Source organism: Fusarium phalaenopsidis (assembly GCF_050370095.1).
Source record: "Fusarium phalaenopsidis strain FUZ10S chromosome Unknown contig_32304, whole genome shotgun sequence".
Classification (NCBI taxonomy): Eukaryota; Fungi; Ascomycota; class Sordariomycetes; order Hypocreales; family Nectriaceae; genus Fusarium; species Fusarium phalaenopsidis.
In genome coordinates, this window is record NW_028145404.1 from 3770321 (window position 1) to 3795899 (window position 25579).

General features: G+C 53.0%; 9 protein-coding genes and 2 non-coding genes across 11 annotated transcripts; 5 read left to right on the forward strand and 6 right to left on the reverse strand.

Moving 5' to 3' along the window:
* Positions 1–254: 254 nt before the first annotated feature.
* Positions 255–2759, forward strand: LRP88_10430 (Sec34-like family-domain-containing protein; the record flags this gene model as incomplete). The annotated part of the gene is made up of 5 exons (XM_083246891.1): positions 255–371; positions 436–740; positions 796–1135; positions 1188–2126; positions 2175–2759. The coding sequence occupies 5 exons, from the start codon at positions 255–257 to the stop codon at positions 2757–2759; spliced, it is 2286 nt and encodes a 761-aa protein (XP_083098004.1).
* A 768-nt stretch (positions 2760–3527) lies between these two features.
* LRP88_10431 (organic acid transporter) lies at positions 3528–4569 on the forward strand (the record flags this gene model as incomplete). Its single annotated transcript, XM_083246892.1, has 2 exons — positions 3528–3630; positions 3773–4569. 2 exons carry the CDS (start codon positions 3528–3530, stop codon positions 4567–4569), a joined length of 900 nt encoding a protein of 299 aa, XP_083098005.1.
* A 342-nt stretch (positions 4570–4911) lies between these two features.
* Positions 4912–7361, reverse strand: LRP88_10432 (TIP-1 family-domain-containing protein; the record flags this gene model as incomplete). Its single annotated transcript, XM_083246893.1, has 3 exons — positions 4912–5387; positions 5435–5720; positions 5769–7361. 3 exons carry the CDS (start codon positions 7359–7361, stop codon positions 4912–4914), a joined length of 2355 nt encoding a protein of 784 aa, XP_083098006.1.
* A 2064-nt stretch (positions 7362–9425) lies between these two features.
* LRP88_10433 (uncharacterized protein) lies at positions 9426–10447 on the forward strand (the record flags this gene model as incomplete). Its single annotated transcript, XM_083246894.1, has 4 exons — positions 9426–9495; positions 9581–9649; positions 9698–10025; positions 10078–10447. 4 exons carry the CDS (start codon positions 9426–9428, stop codon positions 10445–10447), a joined length of 837 nt encoding a protein of 278 aa, XP_083098007.1.
* Positions 10448–11515: 1068 nt separating this feature from the next.
* LRP88_10434 (uncharacterized protein) lies at positions 11516–13173 on the reverse strand (the record flags this gene model as incomplete). The annotated part of the gene is made up of 2 exons (XM_083246895.1): positions 11516–12555; positions 12654–13173. 2 exons carry the CDS (start codon positions 13171–13173, stop codon positions 11516–11518), a joined length of 1560 nt encoding a protein of 519 aa, XP_083098008.1.
* Positions 13174–13927: 754 nt separating this feature from the next.
* Positions 13928–14885, reverse strand: LRP88_10435 (uncharacterized protein; the record flags this gene model as incomplete). The annotated part of the gene is made up of 2 exons (XM_083246896.1): positions 13928–14322; positions 14387–14885. The coding sequence occupies 2 exons, from the start codon at positions 14883–14885 to the stop codon at positions 13928–13930; spliced, it is 894 nt and encodes a 297-aa protein (XP_083098009.1).
* Positions 14886–15866: 981 nt separating this feature from the next.
* Positions 15867–17958, forward strand: LRP88_10436 (Hsp70 family protein; the record flags this gene model as incomplete). Its single annotated transcript, XM_083246897.1, has 6 exons — positions 15867–15921; positions 15974–16907; positions 16957–17059; positions 17107–17451; positions 17506–17647; positions 17702–17958. 6 exons carry the CDS (start codon positions 15867–15869, stop codon positions 17956–17958), a joined length of 1836 nt encoding a protein of 611 aa, XP_083098010.1.
* Positions 17959–18256: 298 nt separating this feature from the next.
* Positions 18257–19716, reverse strand: LRP88_10437 (uncharacterized protein; the record flags this gene model as incomplete). The annotated part of the gene is made up of 2 exons (XM_083246898.1): positions 18257–18554; positions 18608–19716. 2 exons carry the CDS (start codon positions 19714–19716, stop codon positions 18257–18259), a joined length of 1407 nt encoding a protein of 468 aa, XP_083098011.1.
* A 67-nt stretch (positions 19717–19783) lies between these two features.
* Positions 19784–21552, reverse strand: LRP88_10438 (uncharacterized protein; the record flags this gene model as incomplete). Its single annotated transcript, XM_083246899.1, has 2 exons — positions 19784–19813; positions 19864–21552. The coding sequence occupies 2 exons, from the start codon at positions 21550–21552 to the stop codon at positions 19784–19786; spliced, it is 1719 nt and encodes a 572-aa protein (XP_083098012.1).
* A 1484-nt stretch (positions 21553–23036) lies between these two features.
* Positions 23037–23120, forward strand: LRP88_10439. Its single transcript has one exon. It is a non-coding gene; the product is annotated as a tRNA-Asn (tRNA).
* A 1056-nt stretch (positions 23121–24176) lies between these two features.
* Positions 24177–24250, reverse strand: LRP88_10440. Its single transcript has one exon. It is a non-coding gene; the product is annotated as a tRNA-Asn (tRNA).
* Between the last annotated feature and the right edge of the window lie 1329 nt (positions 24251–25579).

Genomic DNA, 25579 nt, shown 5'->3' on the forward strand with positions numbered 1-25579 from the left:
GGAGGTCAGCAAAATTCTGTGGACTGTGGCAGGTCGAGGTCATGAAAGTCACAAAGGGCTTCAGCCACAGGTCCAAGCACGCGCCACTGCAGGGACTAGCGGGGCGCACGGACATCCCCACGCCGTCCCGCCATGCCATGCCATCGGCGCCTCGGAGCTCACGCCTCCGACTTGAACTCCAACGCCTGCTGCGTGGCTTCTAGAAGACCCCAGCGAATCTCGACGTTTGAGCTCAAGGGAGCTCTATCGACACCATGTACGAGGATTCGTGGTACAGTATCATGCCCGACCTGGGCGGTCGGGGCCATTCGAGTAGCCACAGTCAGAGTCATGGACATCGTCGAAAGGAGTCGCTGCTCCAGCAGCCCAATGTACGCCTCCCTCGTATTGGATTCGCACCCCACCATGTTGGTGAAGCTCACAAGATGGTCACAGGAACCTGGACAGATTTCCGAGGTCGTAGCGCCAATGCCCAACGTTTACGAAGAGATCGAGAACACCAACACGCCCCCAGAACCTACCGTCATCCGTCGAGCGAGCTCTTACTCGGACTTATATCGAGTGGCGCAAGAGCAGCTGTCCAAGGACAGAAGGCCACGACACAAGAAGACGGATAAGAATAATCGAGCATGGGAGGCTTTGCTGCTCCCCGACTCTAGTGTCGAGGCAGAATTGCATGAACCAAAAGGTCTCGAGTCGTACAACGAACAATTACTCGACGCCAGCCAACAAGAATACCTGTATGAAATTGCGCCTCGGCCGTACCTTGATCTGGACTGTTCTGACTGCGTCTAGACTGTATCGCGATCAGCTTACCTTGACGGAGCGCCACTTGGACGGACTTATAGAAGATGCCAACGCGACACTGAAGCTACTCACCTCCCTCTCGAACTCGTTTGGATCCGTCGAGGCTCAAACGTCAACATTCCAAGCACAATGCGAAGATCTCCTAAACGAACAACGAAGATTGGAGGAATTGGCTGATGAAGTCGGAACCGACCTGCATTACTACGCCTACCTCGATGATGCGACAAGGCGCCTCAATGCCCCCGGCGCCAGTCGGCTGGTGGATGATGCCTCGTTTGGTGAGATGGTTGAGAACATTGACGCGTGCATTGTATTCATGGAGAAACATGTAAGGACTCTATCTCTAAGTTGAATTACCGGAACTAACATCCCTTTAGGAGACATACCGCGACCGTGATACCTACCTTGCCCGATACACTGCGCTTCTCACAAAGGCCCTGCACCTGCTCGAACACGGCTACAAGAACACATTGGAAAGGGTCTCGTCTGAGATTGGTCGCCAAATTACTGGCACAAAATCCGAGTCCGCTCGCCATGCTCTCGCCTACGGTCGTTTCCAAGAGATGATGCTCGACTCTTTCGGCTTGATTCCTAATGTGCGACAAATTGTGCGGCGCGCATACGATTTCTACGGCCAGCGGAATGAGTCTTGTACCCACTTTGAGACGTATGCGAATACTGCCAACAACATATTCTATACGCACCTGGTGACTAGAGATCGCGACCTCAAAGCAATGGCGCAGTCTGATGTTGAGGAGTTTCACAAAGAGGTCAAGGATCTCTCAGCTGAGACGGCATCGCGCAACTTCATCAAGCAATGCTTTGAGCGCATGTACAACGAGGAGAGTCTGTTTATGAAGCTTTTTGACGTGGAACCCATGTGGAACCAGGCAACGGACTCGGTTTTCCAGTCTATCAAGACCATCAACACATCCATCATGCATCCCGGCAACTTGACGCCTTTGGTGACGAACCTTCAAACGGTGCTGCACACAGCACCACTGGAGACTACCTGCAATGTGGTTGGGTTGCTTGCTAATGAATACTTTGGAGCCGATTTGGATGACATTGAATCCCCCTACTTCATCAAATGCAAGCAGTACACTTCGCAACTCCTGGCGCATCATCTCTGGACATTAACAGATAATGCTTTTGAGGCGGAGGTTACGAAATCAATCACAAGAGCACCAGTTCAGGATGCCTCGCTGAAGATTGGCCCTGTCGTGGGTGGTGTGGCGTCTTCAAACGCCCATCCCTTGGTGAAGCAGGCCATTAAGCTTCTTGGCATGTATGAACATTGCATGCCCAAGGAGAGAGCAGTATGTTTTTCAGCTGATACTTCTTGGACTCTACTAACAATGCTATAGGCTAAGAACAGCTCAGTTGTCTTCAAGATTGTGCGAGAGATGATCCAGGTACTCCAACGTGCAGAGACCAGGATAAAGTCTTTAAAGACAGGCACCGATCCCGACCTTTTCATGGTCAAGAACTTGCTCATTATAAAGAATGAACTTGTTTCTCTAGAGATTGGCGATATCAGGAATCATGCTTCTTCTATGCAGCACTTCACCCATATCTGGGACACACTCAGCCCTCAAAATTGGGTTGGATTCATTTCAAACATTATCGGTGGTAGTCTGTGGTCACGGGGTACACCCTCAGTAACTGCCAAGACATTGACAGCTGAGGACATGAACGAGCAGCTGGATGAGCTGTTGCGACATTCAATCTATGCCTTCACGCAGCGTTGGGGTACTTTGATGAGCGACTCACAGAACCGGAAACCTGGAGTCAAGCCGATCGCCAAGGTGGAGACTGAGCTGGAGAACATCCTCCAGACGGCATTCAGCAACCAGCCCGAGGTGGTAGGCAAGCTGATGGAGGCGATTGAGCAGCATGCGCAGGCGCAGAATGATGCGAGAGACGAGAAGCAGGGTGTGAGACGGTACTAAAAGAGAAGGGGGAGTTGTGGTGAGCATAGAAGCGAATGCCGCTTATTCTACGGATCTAGACTAGCAATGTATTGGGTTTCATGGAGGATCAACCTCGACGATCTCGAATAATAAAGAAGAGCTCCGTGATACTCTCAGCACACGGCTTGCAACGGAGCCGTCCCGGCTGCATGCGGCTCTTCAAGATAAGGCCCCGAGATCCGGTGTTACACCCCGATTTCGGGGCCACCTTCCTAATTCGCCAGTGCCGACTTCCAGCCCTCCTTCCCCGCCATCTCCATCTGGAAGAAGAAAAGATAGGAAGGTACCTCGAACGCGGGGCGCCAATGGACTGGATGCATCCCGGAGCAGACTCCGATAGAGTGTAGAAACACACGAGAAAAGTTCTAGACCTGAGCTCGACCACGGGCTTGCTCCGAGATCTACTTGTACCACGGTATCTGGTCGCCGAGACCAGTACGACTCGGGGCCCGATAGTCCGGGCGCCGGTAACGGGGCTTTGTAATCCTAGCACGTCATTTGCCGGGCGCCCTCCGCAACAACCCCAGATTGTGTCCCGTCGCTATCAGCGCCTTCTGCTCGCTATCTTTTCTCCTCCTTTTTCGCAATCTCTTCAGGGTCCTGCAGCTTACTGTTCTTTTCCACGTCTTTGCGATTGACTTTCTTTGTTGCGATTGCCAATTGCTTTCGAGAAAAGTCCTCACGCAAACAGGTCGGCATTTGAGGCCGGAGTTGTTCGTTTTTTTTTCTCCGTGTGCGATCGCAAAGATGGACGCCCTTGAGTTGGAGGTGGCCAAGCAGAGCAGCGGCATTCAGACGGCCAAGGATCTGTTCTCTGGAGCTGTGGGAGGAGTTGCGCAGGTCTTGATCGGTGAGTCTCTTATCAATGCAGCTGCGAACATGCTGCGAACCGCGCACCACATGGGCCAGAAGCTGGCTCGAGCGAGAGATGCGATCTGAGATGCCCAAGAGATGCATTGTCAAGTTCAATCGCTAACAGATGCGGTAAACAGGTCAGCCCTTTGACATTGTCAAGGTCCGACTCCAAACCACAACCCAGTACTCGTCCGCCCTCAACGCCGCCACCTCCATCTACCGCAATGAGGGCGCCCTCGCTTTCTACAAGGGCACGCTGACCCCGCTCATCGGTATCGGCGCCTGCGTGTCGGTCCAGTTCGGAGCCTTCAACGGCGCCAAGCGCTGGTTCCAGGAGCGCAACGGCGGCGCTGACCTGTCCTACGGCCAGTACGGCGCTGCGGGTGCTTTCGCCGGTGTTGCGAACTCGGTCCTCTCAGGCCCTATCGAGCACATTCGTATTCGTCTTCAGAGCCAGCCCCACGGAGCTGCTCGCCTGTACGACGGCCCCGGCGACTGCATCCGAAAGGTCGGCGCCCACGACGGTATCCTGCGCGGCATCTACCGCGGCCAGGCCGTCACCATCTGGCGAGAGGCCTTTGCCTACGGCGCCTGGTTCACCGCCTTCGAGTACATGATGAACAAGGACGCCGCCCGCAACAAGATCGACCGCAAGGACATCCCCGCCTACAAGATCGCCTTTTACGGTGGCCTCGCCGGTGAGGTCCTCTGGCTGGCCAGCTACCCCTTCGACGTGATCAAGAGCAAGATGCAGACCGATGGCTTCGGCCCCAACCAGCGCTACACCACCATGCGCGACTGCTTCTCCAAGACATGGCACGCCGAGGGTGCTCGCGGCTTCTGGAAGGGTATTGGCCCTACCCTGCTGAGGGCCATGCCTGTGAGCGCGGGTACCTTTGCTGTCGTCGAGATGACCATGCGGGCTCTCAACTAAAAAAGGAGACGTGTAAAAAAGGAGTAGGATTCTGCTTGGTGACTTTTAATGCGACAAAATGGGACGGGATACGGCGATTAGATCAACATTGACGAGCGCTGGTGAGATATCATAGAGGGTTTTCAACATGACCAGTTGGCGATACGGAACGGTAGATGATGACCTATGCAAACGGGTTCAAGCCTTTGCTTTTATTTCAACGTTTTGGACAAGTTGTATGGAGCGGGTAGATTGACTTTCGATATCTGGGATAAAGATATAATGACAAGTCTAGCATGATGACCCTTCAAGAATCTATTGAAGAATCGGTGTTGTCTGTTATACCCAATTAATCTATTCTCATCACCATCCTACATTCTCGTTGTTTTCGACACGCCGCTGCAGGATGTTTCTTGCGTTGTGTGGTGTCAACTCGTTGAGTCCAAGTTCTTCGAGCACCTTGCGTGCCTCGTCACTATCTGTGAAGACGCGATCGCTTGCTTCCTTGAGCGTAAGACCGCCTCCTTGGCCAGCCTCGACGGGGAGGCTCAACAGCCGCATCCCCTCTGTCAAGCTGTCGAGCGTAGATGAACCACCAGGAATGTACCGCTCAACAACGGCAACCAAGGCATCGCCATCACGACGGAACTGGGTTGCTCCATAGGTGGTGAAATTCTGTCGAAGAAGGACACTCTGCCACAGGTGATCTTGGATCTTGTTGAGAGCGTCACGCCAAACGCGGCGGAAGGCAGCAGCGGAGAGGGGCTTAGCCAAGAAGTCCAAGTTGCGTTGGAGGATACGAAGTGGCTCGTCGAGTTCCTGAGTGATGGCCATCTCGTCTATGCCGTGTTAGATGGGCTTCAAAGCGAGATTAAGAAAAACATACCAAGAATAGCCGCCTCACCAACGGTTGTCCATTGAACACGAGTCGTGTAGGCCCGGAACGCCTTCCCGTGAGACTCGGCCAGAGCGCCGACGAGAAGTTCCTCGGCAGCCTTGCGGCGCATGCTATACGCTGCGACTGTCTCGTCGAACAGAGCTCCGTCCTCATTATTCTGCCCTACAGCCGTAGAGGTGCGGTCCTTAACATCTTCATAGCTCATAGTGTTTGTGATGTTGCTCTTTCGTTGGGCTGCGCGAGTCTGCAGTTCAGCCCACAATGAGACGAAGAACTAGATTTGTTAGTATCATATGGTAGTAAGGGCAGTATTGCAGCCTACCTCTTCATTACTCCAGTCTTTCAATGTGTTGACAATATGATCGGCACTACCAATTACCTTGCAGAGCACCTCAAAACTACCCGTTCCTTCAAGAACTGCAAGATCTTCCTTGTTCCCGCCAAGAGTTCGGCCAAGGGTCGAAGACATGGTCTGGTATGCCTGAAGAGCGTCCCTGAGACGGCTATGGTAACCGTCTAGAATTTCAAGCTGGATGCCAATCAAGAAGCGAATTTTGTGTTTGAAGCTGCGCACCCTCTCGTACTGGCTGGTCACGGATCGCAGAAGATCTGTGACTTGCACAGAAGCGTATGTTGGCTTCATCTTCCCTTGAACCGCATAGTCATAGTCTATATTTCGGGCGTCTTGTGATTCCATGATAGTATGGAATCGCTCCAGAGCAAAGTCCTTCTCAGCATTGAACCAGGTGTCAAAGTGCTCGTCCAAGATGTGCGCTGACAGGCCAGGCCAACCGTTCTCCGCATCACCGCCATCATAGTTGAACTTGGAACGGACGCTATCGTCAAAGTTCATCAGTTGGGATATGAAGCTGCTCAAAAAGGCCGGGCTTTTGACAGCCTCGGCTGCCACAGCAGACGTCTTTTCCTTCAACACGGGCAGCACCGATGTAATGAGTGCAGAAACAGGATCGATATAGGCCAGGTTGGTGGCCACTGAAGTATCCTGAAACTTGGCCGTGAGTAGATATCCAAGGTTGTCCCGGAAAAAGTCTTCCCATTTTTCAATGAGAGCGAGGAACCAAGGTAGACAGTGCGTGCCGAACGCCTGGGGGCTGCTCGTCGCCTTGTCGCTGAGAAAGTGGAAACGAAACTCGGAGACAAAGATGGATGTCATGGTATCGAACGGCAATAGCGACACAAGACCCTTGCTATACTCAATCTCGGGAAGTTGAAGATCCAGGAGCTTCTCGAAGCAGTTGATCCACTCGTCGTCCATCTCGAACTGGGGATCAACCTTGGGCCATTTCCTCTGTTTCAGGATAGCCTCGAGCTCTGCCGACATGGTACTCTTCATCTCGTTCCAGAGAGATTCGGTTACCTTCTCGACATAGTCGACGAGGTGCAATCCCTCCTGACCAGGTAGGCCTCGCAACTTGTGCGCAAGCTGCTTTAGGTTGACGTATGGCTCCAATGCAGCCTTGGGACTTTGAGGCAGATGAGACCGTGCTTCGGAGCGGAACTTTTCGACATCTTGGAGGAGGTAAAGATACTTCTGTGCCAGCTCAACCATCTGAAGCTTTTTCATGGGCGCCTGGAGCCGGCCAATAGCCTGATTCGGAGCATCCGAGGCAGCGGTGATCTTGACACGGACATCGATGCTGTCCTGAAGCTGCTGAAACTCTTCTATGCGGGCGAGGAGAGAGCTCTGGCGGTCATCGGCTGTGCGTCGAGTTTCCTCAAGCTCCTTGACGGCGGTGTCCAGCTGGGATTGCAACTGGTTGCGCTGGAGCTCCACGTTGGCCAGTAGTGTGTCGAGGTTTTCCAGGTCCGTGGTCGACTGAAGCTTATCGTCTAGGAAGTCCTCGACTCGTATGTCGAGAGACGTGCCCTGGTTATTTGCAGCTGCGGTGGCCATTTTGATCATGCATGTGTCGTGTTCACGAAGCCCATTCATCGCGCGACGTTGCTACTACAGAGGATGACGTGGGGAGAGCTAGCCCCGCGGTACCCGATAACTACATGTGGCGGATAAACGCATCCCAGCATCTTGTTTCTTGTGGAAGCTGTCAAGCAACCAGCATGAACTGTTTCAATTTTAAAAGGAAGGGATAGACAATTGATTAGATGCGATGGCGATCGATGTGGAAATCAACTGGTTTCACTCGTCGAAATCGGGTAATGACGTGGAAGCAAGTAGATTGCGAGATCGGGGCGTGGCTAATAGACTTTTTACTCGGTGGCTGGGGCGTTGTGCCATGAGAGCTGTCATGATGACTTGCATCTCAGCTCACCCAGGACTCGATCTCGAACCGGTTGAGCCGGAGAAAAAGAGTTGCACATCCCGCCGATCTTGTCTATTTTCTACAGCACAAGCTCGTCGCGCATAGATCTCCAATATCAGAAGGCGGTCTGAAAAAGGAGCCGCCATGAAGGACTCGTCATCTCGTCAACGGCTTCGCGGCTTCGGGAGGCAGCAGCCAAGCAGCAGCCAAAGCTACTAGACTGCTACGGCGGAGATTTTTCAAGCCTCGCTTACCTGGAGCAAACGGGGCAAATGAATCAGGCACATTGGCAAGGGATACGGAGTGCCGAGGTAGATATACAGGCGCAGGGAGGCCCAAGAGGAAACAGACAGCGAATCAATGCTCAGCACGCACGTCGACACCGGGTGCATGAGGCCCTCCCCCTCTCCCCGTATCCAGAGAGCCCGAATCTGCAGCAGTAGCAGCAGTAATTAATTACACGGGGGAGGCAGAGCTCGCCAGCCAGGCCCGAAACGGCACCAAATCGTCATGACAACCGCATAGAGATCAAGACCCGCTGCTGCTGGCCGTAATCCTTGGCCTACATAGGAAGGAAGCTGGGCAGTCTCTGGGCGCGGCCAGGACCTCCAGGGGGGCCAAGGAGCAAACAAGGTGGTAGACGAGCCGAAGCGACTACGTAAGATCAGAGATGGTAAGGGGTCCAGGGACGAAGCGCCCCAGGCAGGGACGAACGCCATTGATTGAAGACCGAGCTTGGGAGGGGGGCAGCTCAGCAGGCTTCTGCAGGTCCAGCTTCTGGCTCCGGAAGCTCCAGGGTCTCGGGGACTAAAAAAACGTGAAGCCTTGCCTGAAGCAGCATGACCCCGGCCTCTACGGCGCCGGTGTGCGGGTTGCCCGGTGCCCATAGATGTCCGCACGGACCTTGAAGTGGCCCCACCTCGTCGCGACGTCACGTCACCCTGCCAACGAGGGCCCGTAAATACGTGGCGGGAAAGAGCTCCCATCTGACTCGTCGACTTCCCCAAAAAGTCAAGAGGTTGGTCAAAACCTACTGCATACCCAACCTCACCCAATTCCTCTCTCCCAGCCATCGCATATTCGCCCAATTCCTCGGTACCATACCATACTGACTAGGACTGGAACTAACTGACTGACTCTCCTTTCTTTCTCCCTTTTCTCCCAAAGGGATCACATCGCCTTTGGAGAGGATTAAGAAACTTCCAAGTATTGACCCTCGTTTGCAGAAAGTGTGAACTGATCTCAAGGCTCTTATTTGCGTTGCTCACCGAAAGGCAACTCTCTTTTTAACAAAAACTTATTCCCCCCTCCCAACGAACGTCTCACTTCTAGGGCCCGACTTTCGCTCGCTGTTTCTTCCATCGTCGTCTCAGCCCTCTCGCGCATTCCAGCGTCGACTTCGAAAGACTCCGCCCCGTCGCTCCCGCATTCCACCATCGACAGCATCTCGCCTGCTCTCCTGAGACAGCTCGAACTTCGCCGGTACTGACCCAGTGGAGGAAGTTGACGGAATAGAGGACCAGCGGCAGACTGTCCTGGCAGAAAGAGCAAGGAAACAAGGACCTCAGATTCTCGCGCTGAAAGGCGGCCTCTTGCGCGACTTAAACACCGTTCCCTGATCGGGGGCGAAGAGTTATCTCCGTTTTGACTTGCAAGACACACCATCTTGAGGGAGGAACGGTACATCATCACAAAAAATGGGCTCCAGCAGCGAGACGAGCACCAGCTCGTCCTCGGCGCCGCCCAAGGTGCGAGTTGGCTGGTATAGTGAGTGATTTCCTTCCCCAGACAGGCACCAGCTCGGCTGGAATGTCGGTGTCTCGCGAGCACATGGCTAACTGAACCTCGCTAGGTGCACTGCCATTTCTCGGCTACCATCATGTGTTGATGATTCTCATCGCCATCGCCATTATCCTACTCTGTGAGTCTCACCAGCATCAGAATCCAAGACAGAGCTAACCGTGCATAGCACTACTACTCGCCGGCTGTTCATCATCGTCTCCGCTCATCCCTGACATCTTCCTACTATCCATCTACTACAAGTCCTATACCGCCAAGCCCGACACAGCTCAAGTCGACTACAACGTGCACACAGCTATCGAGAACATCGCCGGTGACGCCCGACTCCAAGCGCGAGTTGGCTACTTTGGCATCTGCATCAACCCCGATGGCGGTTCATGGCTGTGCAGCAACAATGCGACTGCTCTTGCAAAGGAGGTCGATGTCGACCAAGACCCTCTCAACCTTATCTGGCTGGCTGCTCAGTTCAAGGACATGATTGTCTTTCCCTATCTGATGTGAGTTTCTGATCCAGAATTCCTTAGAAGTTGTAAACTAACTGGTTCCCAGCATTATTGCCATCATCTTCGCCTTTGTCTGCCTCCTGCTCCTTGCCACTTTCCCCGGCTGGCATGAGGAGGTCGACTCCGAGGGTTCTGACCGCGAAGTCAAGCCTTTCCCGTCTCGCCCTGTGTCGCAGATCGCGCTCGCTTTGATCTTCATCGCCGCCATCTTCGTCCTCGTTTCCGTGCTATGGCAGCACACAGCATCCGTTGCCGCATCAGTCATCGCACAAGACTTTGGTAACGGCGCGGTGAAGAGTGGCGTTGGAACCAGTGCCATGGTACTGGGCTGGTTCTCATTCGCACTCCTCATCGTGGTAACAATCGGTCTACTCATTATGATCCTCAGTATCAGCGTCCTGAGTTCGATGGTATAGGATACATCGCATAGTGTGGAATCAACGCGAACGATTGAGGATTGAGTGACCGAAAGAGGAACGAACGAACGAACGAATGTACATAGGTCGACAGTACATCATCTGGCACGACTACCCACGGTAAGATCAAAGACGGGTAAACGGGCGAACGGCATCGGCATCGGCGTTTCAGGAAATGATTTGTTTTCGAAAATGACAAGCGATTGGTGGTAATATTTGGTCTTTCAACCTCGGCTTGGGCGGTATATACACGGCACCGCACCATGACGCTTTGCTCGATTGGCAGGGACTCGCTCTCGGATTAATCGAAGGATGGTCCTTGAAAACAAGGGCCCTATGGCCGAGACTTGTTATTTTATACCTGTCCTCCGAGCAGACGAAGCGAACGAGACATGGATTTTTGTTCGCATATAGACCGCACCATACAGAGAAGAAGGATGGATCTTGGAGACAAGAGACGACGGAGATGAACGCGCCATGTGAAATTTTTAACTATCGGGGACCACGACAAGGCAAGGATGCGACACGAATCAACAAGAGGCATGTATCTCGACGCGCCAGGACAGGAGGATGGGAAACGTTCATAAGCATGTATTATCAAGACAGTGTTTTACGCGCGTGCGAAATTGAGAATTGGGTCTGATTTGATGATTTGATTTGTTCTTTAAACATGCATTGAGTTTCAGTGTGAAGAATCTAGAGATGACTTGATGTGATGTCGTGTCGAAGGTATTCAGGAGATTTAATGGGATGAAGCGTGAAGTTGAAGGGTCGAGTTCTTAGATAAATAGTTAGTTCCAGATTGTCAAAGTGTTCATCAATATAGGTATCCAACTTGTCCAAGGACTATCACATGGTCATTATTTCGTCGTGACATGAAATCATGTACCCACCCACAACCTCTTGATTCCTATACCAGCAGCTCTCAAGCTTACCCATATAACATTTCATTTGTGATGCATCCTCAGGATTCAACAACTCTTGCTAAATACCAGCATGAGTTAACACACAAAAGGTTGACTGTCTGTCCTCCGGTCCAGAACGCATCCCCCTTTCATATTACCACCATCAGGGCCGCTCTACTGAAAAGGAATTGTTTGTCCTAATACGTTGACTAACACTCGTTGGCTCCTGGTCGAATCCTCTGGGTTGTGCCATGGGTTGTTCTATATACTGTTCCGAGGGCAGTCCCCCTGACTGACTAGCCGTTCGACCATGCCTATTCTCAGATGGCGCAGATTGTCTTCGCAGAGAGTTCTTGAGGAACGAGTCTGTAGTCGCCGATAGTTCGATGGGTATCGTATTCAGCTGCTTCACAAATTGGACAACTGGGTTCTTGCCGTCGCTCCCTGGGTAGCCTGCGTCGCTCGCGGGCCTGACGACAGGTACCATCTGATACGGCGAACTGTCCAGCTCGGCTATGGGCTGCTGCCCCCAGCCGGTGCCGTCCATGGACATGGTGGATCTTGTGAATGTCTGAGGGAGGGAGGATACGGTTGCTGAGGAGGAGTTGGGCCATGCGAAACGTGCTGGGAGGGTTGTCGAAGATGTGTTTTGGTATTGTGTAACGCCGTAGGTGTATACGGGGAGCGTAGACGCTGATGCTCTGTTGTTCAAGGGCGGTGGAGAGCTTTGTGAGGCAAAGGAGGAAACTGAGGGTGTGTAGCCGATGCTCGCCCGTTGGCTGCGATCAGGGCCCATGTCTGATACGCCATCGTTAGTGTTGTAGAACGAAGGACGATGGTTCGACCCTGTCTGGACTGGTGTAGTCGCCCCTGGACGTGTTATCCTGTCCACGGGGTTGGAAGATGCTGTAACTGGTCGATTGGGCGGGGCTGTCGTGTAAGGATATCGGGGGGATGTTATATCGGGAGAGACCAATGTGTCTCTGAGGAGGTTCGCCAAACCGGTCATGTCCTCAGAGATGTATCCCGTTCCCGAGGTTTGCTGCGGTCTTGACGGGGCCGAGTGGTTCATACCCATGGGGAGAATCTCTGGCGCTGAAGAGTCAGGGGCGAGGCCAATCCTGCGTGTAGAGGGCATGGGCGAACTCGGTGGCTCAGTCTGATACCCTTGGTGCTGGTTGAGAGTCACGGGAGGCGGCGAAACTGGTGCTGGGGTTAGACTTTGGGGAATCGGGGGTAGAGGCTTTGTTTCTGCCGCGAGTTAGGTTGAGTCGTTGGTAGTGTTTCCATCTTCAACTCACCAACTGAGATATCTCCCAGTATATCCCCCAGGAGTGCAATATTGTCAAACACGGGAGCCTCCTTCTGCACAACACATCGCCCTTCTTCCTTTGAAGCTTCAGGAACAGGAGAAAGCATGGCGATATTCCTCAGAAAGTTGAGCTCTGCAAGCACGGCGTCATGATGCCGACTAACAATAGGCTCCAAGTTCCTAAACTCGCCCGAGTCAACAAGCAACCACGCAACACGACTCGCCAGCGGCGTCCTCCCGCTGTGAGCTTCAGGTCTGCACCTCTCGACGATGGTGCATGCCTCCTCGAGCCCCGCCTGGGCGGCCTCGATGATGGAGTGGACGCGCGCGAGGACGAGGGGGCGACGTTCCAGACGGGGGAGGCACTCGTTTCGCAGCTCAATGAGATGCTGGAGATCTTTGTCGCAGGTTCTCACTAGCTCGAGGCTTCTGCGGACGTCGCTGGGGACCTGGCTTTGGTCGAGGGTCCAGGCGACAAAGTTGTATGTTGCGTGGAAAGGGTTCGGCATTGTTGGATTTTAGCCAGGGGGATAACCCCTTGTCAGGTTCAAGTTCTAATTGTCTGGCTTGATTTGAGACAGGTATGTAGATGAAGAGTCTTGTCACTTTCAAAGATTCGAGCATATCTGATTTGAGTGCTTATGCTTGACGGACGCAAGCATCTAGTCTACGCTCTCCCATTTCCACCAAGTGAGAACTGTAAAGACGACAGCAGGAGGAGGGGAATGGGCTAGTACGTGAAAAAAGCGAGACTTGCACATTCACCATCCAAGACAGGAAAAGAAACAAGGCGGTGGCTGAGTTGCATAAATATATGTACAGTAGAAATCAGAATCAGGCTCGGGGATCAGGAGAGTCGCCCGACATTGGTGATTCGGTAGTCAGCTCGAGGACAAGCTCTCGAGGCTAAGGTAGTATTTCCTGCAGTCGAATCACCCTACTCTTAACTCACCTAGGTAGAGTGACATGGGGAGATAGACGTTGGTGGCGGCGGTCAGGTAGGTATGCATACATGGGATGGCGCCCAGGGCTGAAAAGACCAAGACAGCATCAGTAGAGACAACACGGGATAACCCATTGGGCGTTTGTGTTACATGACTAGGCTTTTTTCTACAGTGCGCATTTGTGACTGTTCAGCTCATTGGTTGAAGTTGAAGCTACCACCAAATCACATTACCTACATTAGGAAAGACAGTATTAGTTAGATAGATACAACCAAAGCCCATCAATAACAATCTGGGGACAAGTCAAGGGCTACCCTTCTCATACCGGCATGGTGACAACTGCCACAACCTCCCTTGGAGACCTGTATCTGGTTCCATCACTGTGACTCAGCTTCTCCAGCCCGGGACACACCACAACCCTGCGGCTCTGCTTGTCACTAAAGACAAACCTCCAGTCACTAGGCTGAGACAACAAAATGTAGCCGAGCTTGGTGCATTCTAAAATCACAGCCTGCAGATGGCTTGTCTGCTCCTGGCTTCCCGCGGCGTCTTGAGGCGCAAAGAAACGCAGGAAGCTGTTAAGCTCACTGGCCAGACCGCCAGCCTGCTGTGAAGCCTCCGCCACCGGCACGGGGAGAGGCGTCCGGTCTGCGGGGGTAGGATGAAGGAGCAAGGTTGACAGGCTGCGCCATTTGGACAGCGCGAGGGATGTCGCTGAAGGAAGGCAATGCGTCAGCCACTTACTACAGATCACACCAGAGGGAGGGCTCTTTCTTACCTTGAGCTGTGCCGTTGCTTTCGGCTGAGGGGATCGTGTTGAGGAATTCTCTAACGACTGGTGGTAGCATCGCCATGTTACTTTCCGAGCTGAAGTCGAGGCTGCTAAAGATGACATGTGACAGAACATGGCGCAGACCGACCGGGCGGCTACTAGGCTCCAGACATAAGGCAACAACAGTCATTTCGTCGAGACCTGAAGCGGCTGAGGAGTAACCGATATGAACGAGGCTCTGGGCCAGTGTTTGTGCGTCGAGATGAACTGGAGAGCGATGATAGTGACTCTCGACGTGCTGGTAGATGAGTTCTGACAGAGCGTGGAGTTCTCCCTCGATCTGCTTGTCGGGGATTGTATCCAGGAGGAACTGGTTGAGGTCGACGTCGCTCTTGGGATGCGTGACTGTCACCATAACGTCGTTCTTAGGCTCAATGCCTCCGTTGCTGACCTGGTGGAAGTTTGTCCGAGGCTGTCTCCGGCGTCGTCGGAAGAGAAGGAACATCGCAACGGCACCAAGAGCGATGCCCGCGACGATGCAGGCTATAGCGATGCCCGCAACTGCACCGCCAGCGAGTCCTTTGTCATTCCCATCTTGCGCCGGGGCTGATGTCGATGTTGAAATTGACGTTGTTCCTCCTCCGGATGAAGAAACCGAGAACGTCCCCGATGCCCCTTCTTCAGCTGCCCCCTCTGTTTCCGTTTGATCTGACCCCGCTGTTGAAGCTGCGGTTTCTGTTTCCGAGGCCGTTTTCACAGCCTTTGCTGTGTTTAGATTGCTTTCTTTCCTCGATGTTGAAGGCAAGAGATAGTAGTCTGTCCAGTCCACAGTAGATGTGTATATTGTGCTGTAAAATATGCCATCGGAAACAAAAGCATAGGTGGCACCCGAGGCCAACGGCCCTGCAGTCGCGATCAGACCTTGGGCAGCGACTGTCCCTGGGGCTTTCGTAGTGTCAAGTGTTTTGCTTGACATTCTGAGAGTTAGAAATGCAAAGGCCAAGGTTGGATCTCGAGTCTGGGCGAGACCGATGGCTTGGATGAGACGCCAGACAATGATTGGGAGGGCTGGGGTTGATATAAACCAGAATGAGGAGTGAAGAAAAGGGATGGGAGCCGCAAAGGAGACGAGGAACAGCTAGCTCAGGTCTCCGTCTAATAATATCGAGCAACCACAATCCCTCACAGGCAGATCCAGACTCTGCTCCGTCTCCTCCTGGAGCTGAAAAAGCCCCCTTGCAAGCCACCACATCGGCAAACAAATGCAATGCGAGTCTCGACACCAGGTTTAGCATGGGTTGTCTCACCATGATAATACAACTGGTCACTACCAAGCCAGCCTGCAGGAGGGGGTGTGAGTGTGTGTGTGGTAAGGTCCGCCAGCCTCGTTAGGCTTCTCGTAGGGAAACTCGGCTGTGAGCTTCTGCTTCTCCCTCCGTCTGTTCGAATCTGTCAGGACGAACAGACCAGATAGAGTCGAGCAAAGATGGAGGAGCAACCAGACTTGGCCATCTCGGTCGATCTGGGAACCACCTTTACAGGTAACTCCCCAATTCTCTCCCACATGTGGTCGACTCAAGCTCACCGTCCTAGGTGTCGCCTGGATGAGGCGAGGAGCTCCCGTCCAGATCGTCAGCGACTGGCCTGGTAGCGACGACCGAGGCGACCGCAAGGTGCCTACGACGCTAATATACAACGCCGACGGGAGCATATCATCTTGGGGCTTCATGTGTGCCGACGATGACGATACTTCGCCGGCCAAGACGCGCCGCGACTTCTTCAAGATCTTCCTTGATCCGGACATGCTCGCCGGCGCTCAGCAGCAGGGCCTGTCCAACGCGCCTCGTAGCGTCGACGAAGCTCGTCAATTCGTCAGCGACTACCTCCGAAAGGTATACGCTCATCTCAAGGACAGCATTGAGATGCGAATGGGCATCAAACACGTTGGCGGTTGGAAGTCAATGGCTGTGACCTTTCTGTTCAGTGTACCGACCACTTGGACGAGCATGGCCATCACCAATGTCTTCAAGGGCGCCATCCACGACGCTGGCTTCGGTACCGAAGGTCCGCGACACTCGGCTCTTGTAGATCTCACAGAATCCGAAGCCGCAGCCGTTGCGACTCTCAAGACCGGCGCCATCGACCTCAAAACAAACAATATCTTCCTAACCGTAGACGCAGGTGGTGGAACAACAGACCTAGCCCTCATGCGCGTCACTTCGACAGACGCCAACTTCCCGCAAATGTCCCCAGTTGCCGCTGTCAGCGGCGTAGGTGTAGGCTCATCCCTCATCGACCGTGCGTTTGCCAGACTCGTAGCCCAGCGCCTGGCTGCAAACCCAGACTTCAAACTACCCATCGACTTTGCGGCGCGGATGGCCCGAAGCCCGGGTTTCAAGAATGTCAAGCACAAGTTTGGCGAGCGAGTGTACATGCAGCAAGTATACAGGATCCTCATGGAGGGCGTGGGATACGACGTCAACCATGCTGGTCTCCAAGTCGAGAATGGACGGATGCTATTTTCCTTGTCGGTTATCCTTCCGATGAGGGACGAATTGGCGGCTAATACGAACCAGGCAAGAAATCCAGGCCCTGTTTGACGTCCAGATAGAAGCCATCACCAGGCGGATAAGAGAGCGGCTTGACTGGCTTACAGAAAAGGGACACAGGGAACAAGTGGTAGGACCCATCTACCTGGCTCTCAGTCATAGCTGACACCATAACAGGAGTATATCATCCTCTCGGGAGGCCTAGGGAGCTCAGCGTACGTGCGCGAGATGCTCCAGCAGCATCTAACAAGCCTCCAACACCCGAACGCCCGCAACATCATAGTTATCCCCTCGCAAGAGCCACAACTCGTCGTCGCCCGCGGCGTCCTTGAGAACAAGAGGCAAATGATGGAGCCAGGCAACAAGTCGGTCCTCTCAAATTGGATTGCCCGCGCAAGTTACGGCGTCATAGTCCAAGAGGTGTACTCGCCAGCCAAGCACTTTGACGAGGACGTCCGGGTAGATCCTTTTGAAACAGGCAAGAAATGGGCAATAAACCAGATTCAGTGGTTGATCAAGAAGGTATGTGCAGTTTGCTCGACGGCTCCCAAGACTTGACATGTTGACAAATATCAGGGGGACAAAGTCAGCCCTGATGCTCCCATAGCCCACAGCTTCGAGATCAGATTGAAGGAGGGAGACACGACAAGAGCTTGGGACGCCGAAATTGTCGTCTCCAACAACGAATCAGACTGGCTACCCCGAAGCCTCAGGCAAGGTACGTCGACTCATAGCCAAGAGGCCAAAGTCTCTCCGTAACTGACATGTGCAGCCGGGGCAATGAAGCTCTGCTCGGTAAAGAGTAACCTCGCCGGTATCCAACAGCACCAGCTTGTTCTCAAGGAGAAGCGAGGAACCTGCTTCCGTCGTGGTGTCAAGTTCTATATCTGCCGTTTCGACGTCCGTGTTATCGTGGCCCCAGCAGATCTCAGATTCGAGCTGTGGTTTGGCGGCACAAAGTTCTCGGGCAATCATCAGCCCATCGCTGTCCAGTGGAACGCTGCAGAGGAGCAAATGTCGAGCAGTTGAAGTTGTAACAGGCACACAAGAGAGGTCATTCCCATCAATGATAGACAGGTCGCTGACACGACACTCCCCGGCTGCCTTGGAATAAATGACATTACTATACCCAGTTCGGTTGCCTTTCTAACCATACTATAACATCCCATCCATTTTCCTAAACGCCGTGGTGCTTGGTCATATGGTACCTTTCCCAGTAATTAGTACAACCTGTCAGCACTCCCCTTCCTCGCAATCATAACGGCAACACCTCCAAAACATGGCATTCATTCCTCCCAACATGTTTCCAAAAATACGCATCGAGCGCTTAGGATGGCCTCTTGAAAGGATGGGCCTCGGTGTTGAGCACCCACTCGTCAAGGCTGATGAGACTGGGCTCGGAGAAGAGGAGAAGGTAATACTTGAGAGTCTCGGAAATCCAGAAGCTCTCCATCTCGTCCTTCAAGCCGGGCTCTGAATTATTCAGCACGTCGTCAATAGCACTGTTGGCAAACTCGGTCCGAGTCGCCGTGACCGTGGCCTGGAACATCTTCCAACCCTTGTCCATCCACGTAGTGTCGCCTGTAATACGGTACATATACCAAACAGACTCAATTGCCTCAGGTCTGCATCAATGTTAGTCACGTGTCAGACAAGCTGAAAACGAACTAGAACTTACCGGAGGATATACGACTTGTTGATAATGTCGGTGTATCCTGGGGGAAGCTTCTCCCTCTCAAGCTTAGCCTTGACGAACTCCTCGTGAGACAGGGGCTTCTCGGGTGGCTGGTTGTTAGGGGCTGCGACTTGCTCGGCATGCCTGTTCGCAAAGCTGTCCGGCACGCTAGGGGGTTGTCCGCCAGTGGTGCTCGCTCCTTCTTGCGCAGCTTCAGGCTTCTTTTCGGATCCGGCCTCGCTTGATTCCGTCTTCTCAGTCTTTTCCGTCTCGTCCTTGTTCAGACCCAACTTCGCCTTAAGAGAGTCAGGAAGCTCTGATCCGAACTCCGAGTCGTCCTCTTCCATTGATCGGTCCAGTTCAGGCATGGGGATACCAGCTCTCTTGACGGGCTTCGAGAATCCCTCTCCAGCAGCTGGAGCACCTTCGGCCTTGACAACGGGCTCAGAGCCAGTGCTCAGGTCATCCGGTCTATGCGGCTGCTCTTCCGGCTTCTCGGCTGCCGCATTCTCCTTGGGCTGGGGAACCAGGGGATCAGCAGCCTTCTTAACTTCCTTAGGCTGGGGAATCAAGGGCTCAGCTCCAATACTGAGGTCAACCGACTCCTCAACTGCCTTGGCCTTGGGGACCACGACCTCGAAGTCAGCTGCTTTAGCACCCTCGGGTGCAGCCTTGCCTGGGATCAAGGGCTCAGGGGCAACCTCTTTAGCAACTTCAGGGTCAGCCTTCTCAACGAGCTTTTGCTGCTCCTCACCCTTCTCCCACTTGGTGAGTTGGTTCTGGCGCCATTCCAAGGACGGGTCAAGGTCCTCATACCATGTCGATTCATTGAATGGACACTTCTCCAGCGCGGGGCACGCAACCAGGTGAGCGTACTCGGGCATGAGGCCAGTAGGAGTGGACTGGTAAGCCCACACGCAGCCATCAGTCAGCTTCTTGGCCTTGTCGATGTCGCCGTCACGTCCAAAAATCTTGCCACCCAGTCCGTACATGCCACCGATGAAACATGTAAGATGCGTCATTTCATATGACTTGGACCACTCGCTGTCGCCCTTCTTGGAAGTGGTCATCTTTCCGGTAAAGAAGACGTCCCAGCCATCCTCCTTGACCATAGGGCGGTAGAGCAGCCACTCGTTGATCGCATCAATGGTATCCTCGTAGAGCTTGCGGTACTTGGGCTCAAGGCCGTTCAGGAGAAGGTATTGCTATCTCCAGTCAGCTTATGTTTGTTACAGCTTAAATATGCCGCTTACCTTGGCGAAATACTCGTAAGCCGAGTCCTGTGCGCCTCCCATGTGAAATTGGCCATATGCATAGGAACCAGGAACAAGCCCTTGAGGCTCGCACTCCCAGTTCAATGAAGTCCCGTCGGCAGCGAGAGGCGGGGGCTGGTTAGTAACAGGCTTGGACTCTTCCTGCTCCTCGGCCTTGTATGGCTCACCAAGCACAGGGAGCGCGGGGGGCGCATCACGGCGACGCAGCTTATCTTCCCAGCGGCTATCCGCCTGGGGCAGTTGTGCGGGGGTTACTGCATCAGCCTGCTGCTTGTCATCCCCGGGGATGAAGCCTTGAGGTTGCTTGGTCAGGTCGGCACCTTCAACCTGTCCCTGTGCCTCCTTACTAAGTGTCTGCTTGAGAGTAGCCGCCGTCTTGTTGCATCCTGAAGCATTGATTTTCTCAGGGAAAAGACCCGGAATCTCGGTGCCGTCCTCCTGCATCTTGACGAGGGCGTTGGTAATGCGGGCAACGGCATCATAGTATTTGGCCTCGCCCGTGAGTTGGGCGAGACGTGTGAACTCCATCGAGAGTGATGCAAGCTCTGCAAAGCTGACGACGCTGGCGCGGTGCGGCTGAGACGAGTAAGGAGCACGCCACCGGTAATAGAGAAGAGGCATGCGGTTGGGCGTGTCAAAGGCGCCCATGAGAATCTCGGCAAGCTCAACGGCCTTGTCAAGCAAGATCTTGTAGTTGCCGTTCGGACCGCCACTGACATCGTAGGCGCCGATAAGCCCTCCCAGGTAACGAATTGTGGTCTCGAACACGGGAATATCGTTCCGATCGGTGAAAGTGAAGTCAATCTTGGCAACGGCATTGGCGGCCTCGTCAAACTCTTCCTTCATATCGGCGATCCAGAGGGTATCGAGCGAGTCAACGAGAGTTGCACCCCAGCCACCAAAGGTCTCGCGGAACCCCATGGACAGAGGCAAGAGCTCATCATGCATAAAGGCATACTTGCGATAACCGGCCCAAGCACGCACCAGCTCCGCCTTGACACGCTGCCTTCGCTCAAGACGGACTTTCCTGGTTCCTTCATCCTCGAGCTGGAAGTCAAACTGGATCCTGTTCATGTCGGGGGCTGTGCCAGTCGGGATGGGGATGATGGACTCGGCGGGGAGAGGGAAGTTCTCCTTGGGCTTGGTCCAGTGAATCTTGGAACCATCAACGTTGACGCGAGGCTGGTCTGGGTTATCGGCTGTGACGGGCGGGTCCTTGACCTGTAAGGGAGGTATCTCAGGAGAGGTCTGTTCCTCGGGCTTCTTAACTCCTTCGGTGCCGGCATTGGCTTGACCTTGGGCGTTTTCCTGGGCAGGCTTCTCGGCATCGGGAACGGTCTTTTCAGCTTCGGGAAGAGTCTTGTCCTCGCTGGTCTCAACCTTTTCAGGCAGGTTGCTGTCTCCCTGGGGCACGGCGGGCTTCGGGATAGAATCCGAGTCCTTGCCCTCTGAGTTTGGCAGCTCTACCACCGGCGGCACAACGGCAGGCTCAAAAGCTTCTTTAGAACCTTCAACCGGCGGTGGCTGAGCGACTGGAGGCGGTACTGGAGGCTGTTGTATCGCATTGTATTCGGCCGATCGTGCCCATGAGTTCTGGAGGAATCGATAGAGGATGAAAACCAGAAAGATAGAGATTATGGTGTAGAAGCGACCACGTCGACGTAGTGGAAGCATTGCGGCGGATCGCGGCTCGCCGAGGCGAGGCTTTTCGAGGCTTGTGTCGACGTGGGAGAGAAGAGTCGAGATGGGGTGTCTCGAGAGCAGAGAAGGGGTTCGTTGGTCGGAAGCTCGTGTATTACACTGGGAGCAGCATGCCGTAGCTATAGGTCCTCAATACGCTTCCCCCCATGTACTATAAGCAAGCAAAGATGCAACAATACAGAGGCTAGCTGGAAGACCTCGAAAGAATGATGGCAGAAAGAGGCTAAAGCGAAGATGAAGGAACGGCGCAAGGGACACAGAGAGGGAGAGTGGTCGCGTCTGCTGCAAGACGGTTAAGTCAGATTGGATCTAGAGCCAACGAGGGAAGGCAGTTGATTCTTGGCAAAAGAGGGACGTCTTTTTACAGGCGCTGGTTGGTTGAATGGCCCGGAGCAGCCCCCTATTCCTGCGCTAACATTAGCATCCTCTAGCAGGGGCTTCCCGTGCCTGGGACGTTTAGGGGCGTCGCAGATGGATCAGCAAAACGTTTTTGCAGCAGCAGAAACGCTAAACCTAGCAAAAGGATAAATTTAGAGGTGGTATTCCGTTGTTATGGTTATTTGAAAGGAATGAGGTCGCAGCCAGGTACGGACGGATAATTGACAAATATTTGATCCGGTTACGATAGGTACTTTCATCAAAGTAGCACACGTGCACAGGACTCGAGCACCTCGTGTTACACCAAGGAACACCAGAGGTCCATGTGTTGGCCAAACAACAAACAATCAAGTGAATAAACGGGCATTTCGTGTTTCGGTTTCCTCTAGATGCTTCATAGTTTATTCACAACCGCCTCGACTCCATATTATCATCCACAAACGCATCATGTTCCTGCAGACGCGCAACCTCTCCACTCTCAAGCGCTGTAGTCCCCTATTTCCGACGTCAACTTGGACCTCAAAACTCCACTCGCTGCCAGCAATCCAGGGGGTCTGAATCTCTGGCCCTGGAGCCATGCCTAAACGGGCATTCCGACCATCTAGCCCGTTCCTCCTCATCGACGCCATTGCCGCGCAGTTCTTGGCGCGTGCCTCTGGTGAAGATGCTTCTGAAGGTTCTGAATCAACGCTGTGCCGGTAGACCGAGACAGTCGTCGAGCTCATGGTGAGGCTTGAGAGGCTGAGATATAGGAGTCTTCGCAACCTATCAAGTTCATATTTGCCTCAAGGAGAGAATGCTATCATCCGATCTTGGCCAATGAACACAGCCATCCCGCAACCGATGCAAATGTCTGAGACTCAACTCCCTCTGTCAAGCTCAGAAACATCGCTGCGACAGATCAGTCTACGACATTGAGATATGGTCTTTGACACAAGTCATGGCAACTACATATAACCCTTGGAACAAGCCAGCAAAGAGGATAGGCAAAGCTCCTCTTCCCCATTGCTGCTCCACCGCCAGCAACATAGCTGTGTACTAGTGGGCCTCGGACCTCAACAACAACAGCCTAAATCATCTCCCCTGTGGCTTAGTTGGCTAAAGCGTCCGACTGTTATTACCAGACAATCGGGAGATCGGAAGTTCGAGCCTTCCCGGGGGAGCTATTCAGCTGAAGTTCATTTTTTGAGGATGGCCATTATTTTTGGTGTTTTGTCTCGAGCCTCCAGATGCTGCCCACCATCGCCAGAACTTGCACGAGCCAGCACTAGGCAGCTGGCAAGTCTAAACCTTTGCCCTAGCCTAGCAGAGTCGACCGTTAGCTTGGCCAATGCGGACAGGATGTCGCCTAAACAGTTGGTGTGCGTTCGTCTTGGGTGTGTTGAGTACCCTATACTGAAACGAAGTCCTATCGCAACTCGACATATCAACCCATAGGATAAACGAGTCAATCGTGTAATGCCTGGATTTTTATGATCTGAAACTGTGTGAAATTTGTATCGGTACTTGGCAAGACAGGTGGTACATTGCAGAGTCGATATGACATGGGCAACGGGAAGTTCAATAGGTGAGAAACGAGACAGAACACTACCTGCATGACAACCACATGAAATGGAGACGAAAGCAAACAGGTCTTCACGATATTCAACATTTAACTAGATTCGTGTCATTCAAGCCCACGGGGAATTGGTGTTAGGCCAGCTCAGTGAATATTTGGCTGAAGCAACGACCCGAGCCTGAATGTCAACATGTAGACTGAGATTCACCTGGGAGAATTAGGGACAAATGTCTCGCATATGTGAAAGGCAAGCCAGCCATTCCTCGTGTGACCATGGGATTGACACGGCCATTGAGTAAGATGGGTTGCTGATGAACTGTCTTGGTGGCGTCTTGGTGAGAAGTCAAGTTTCAACAGGGCTTTTTGTTTGCAGCCAAACGGGGTCCAAACACAGACTGGGAAATCCTTTGATCTGTTTAAAGCTTGCCTGTTGTCAGTGCGATCAATTGCCCAACCTGGTTGACGCAGCTTGCTGTCTGTCCCAGCTCCGAAACTCAGCGACAACCTACCTACCTACCTCACAAGGTTTCATCTTCCCGGCTATGGCAAACGCAGAGGAGCACTGTGTAAAACAAGAACCGGGCTGCGTCTCTACGGAAAAGTGTAACTAGACTGTCTCCGGCAAAAAGGAATCAGTTTGTGAGAACTGCAAAAAAATCAACTCCCCGAGGTGGGCTCGAACCACCAACCTCCTGATTAACAGTCAGACGCGCTAGCCAATTGCGCCATCGGGGAGATGCTTTATTTGTTGTTGAAGGGTGGTGTGTTACCAGGGACTATGATGTATGTGGGTGGGGAGACAAGGCGATCTGACCGCAACTCACACATCTGGTGTGAAACCTTCTGCAGTGGATTATGCATTGTTCTGGGCATAAAACCATTTCATAATCTCTCAAGTTGTCTGGGCAATTGGTAAAGTTTAGCTTTGTTCCACCCAACATCGCCATTGGCTTTGATCAGAACTCAATAGTGTTGGATAGTTCTGTTTTAGCCAGATCAACTCATGTGAAGCCAGTGAACCCCTTTGCATCTCCGCAAATGAGAGCCCAGTTGTTTCGTTATGGTCATCGCTGGGATTCGCTCTGTTAACCAAATTGAGATGATCGCCGGATCTGCGAGAGCGGAGCTGGCAATTGTAACGTTTCTCTGCATGCCAAGCTAAGGAACAATCGCTTGGAGGACATGGAGAGAGCTGTGATTAAAGAGACGTGCCAAACAGCTAGAAAAAGAGCGATAAAGGATCATATTACTGCTTGATTTGCGTATGCCATGATAAAAGATTATCCACCCTCTTGGGCCCGCCTCTGATCTGGCTGGCTGAAACTGACAAAAGCTGAGCTGAGCTGAGTGCTAAAATGGTGGCATGGAGAATGGCGCACACGCTACGGATATAACCCCCTGCGAGAGCCCCCAGTCTTGACTTTCGATCCGAAAGGATTGCCGAATTGCGTGGCCCATGGGAATCTGGTGGTTTTAATGCCACCCTGTAGTTAGCACACGGATATCATGTCACTTTCTTTTTCCGAGTTGTTCCTCTTTTCCGCCCTTATCAACCATCTCTCACGTCAATTTCGGTGACGCTGTCGTCCTCTTGAAGCCAGCTTGAGCCATGGCAACCTCAAGCCCTCAGGAGCAGAGGGTTGCAGTCATTGGCCTTGGTGCGTACAGATCACCGTCTTTATCGAACCCCCACTGATTTCTGAGTTCTCGCTTCCCAGGGGCCATGGGGATCGTCGCTGTCAAGAACCTGCTAGAGGAAGGGTTCAACGTCACTGGCTTCGACCGCAATGGCTATGTTGGAGGGCTTTGGCACTTTACTGAAGATGAAAACACTTTGAGTGTGCTTGAATGTAAGTTTAGCACCCAATTGCAAGTTGTGGTGGGGGTTCTGAAGGATTCTAGCAACTATTGTGAACGTCTCTATTGCTCGGGTTAGTAGCATCGCCTGTTTCTCATGGTAGCCTAAGCAAAGAGCTCACAATGCCCAGGGTTGTTATACAGATTTTCCCTTCCAAACGGGTATGTATTAACATGCATATACATACAAGCCTCCCTTGGGCTAAC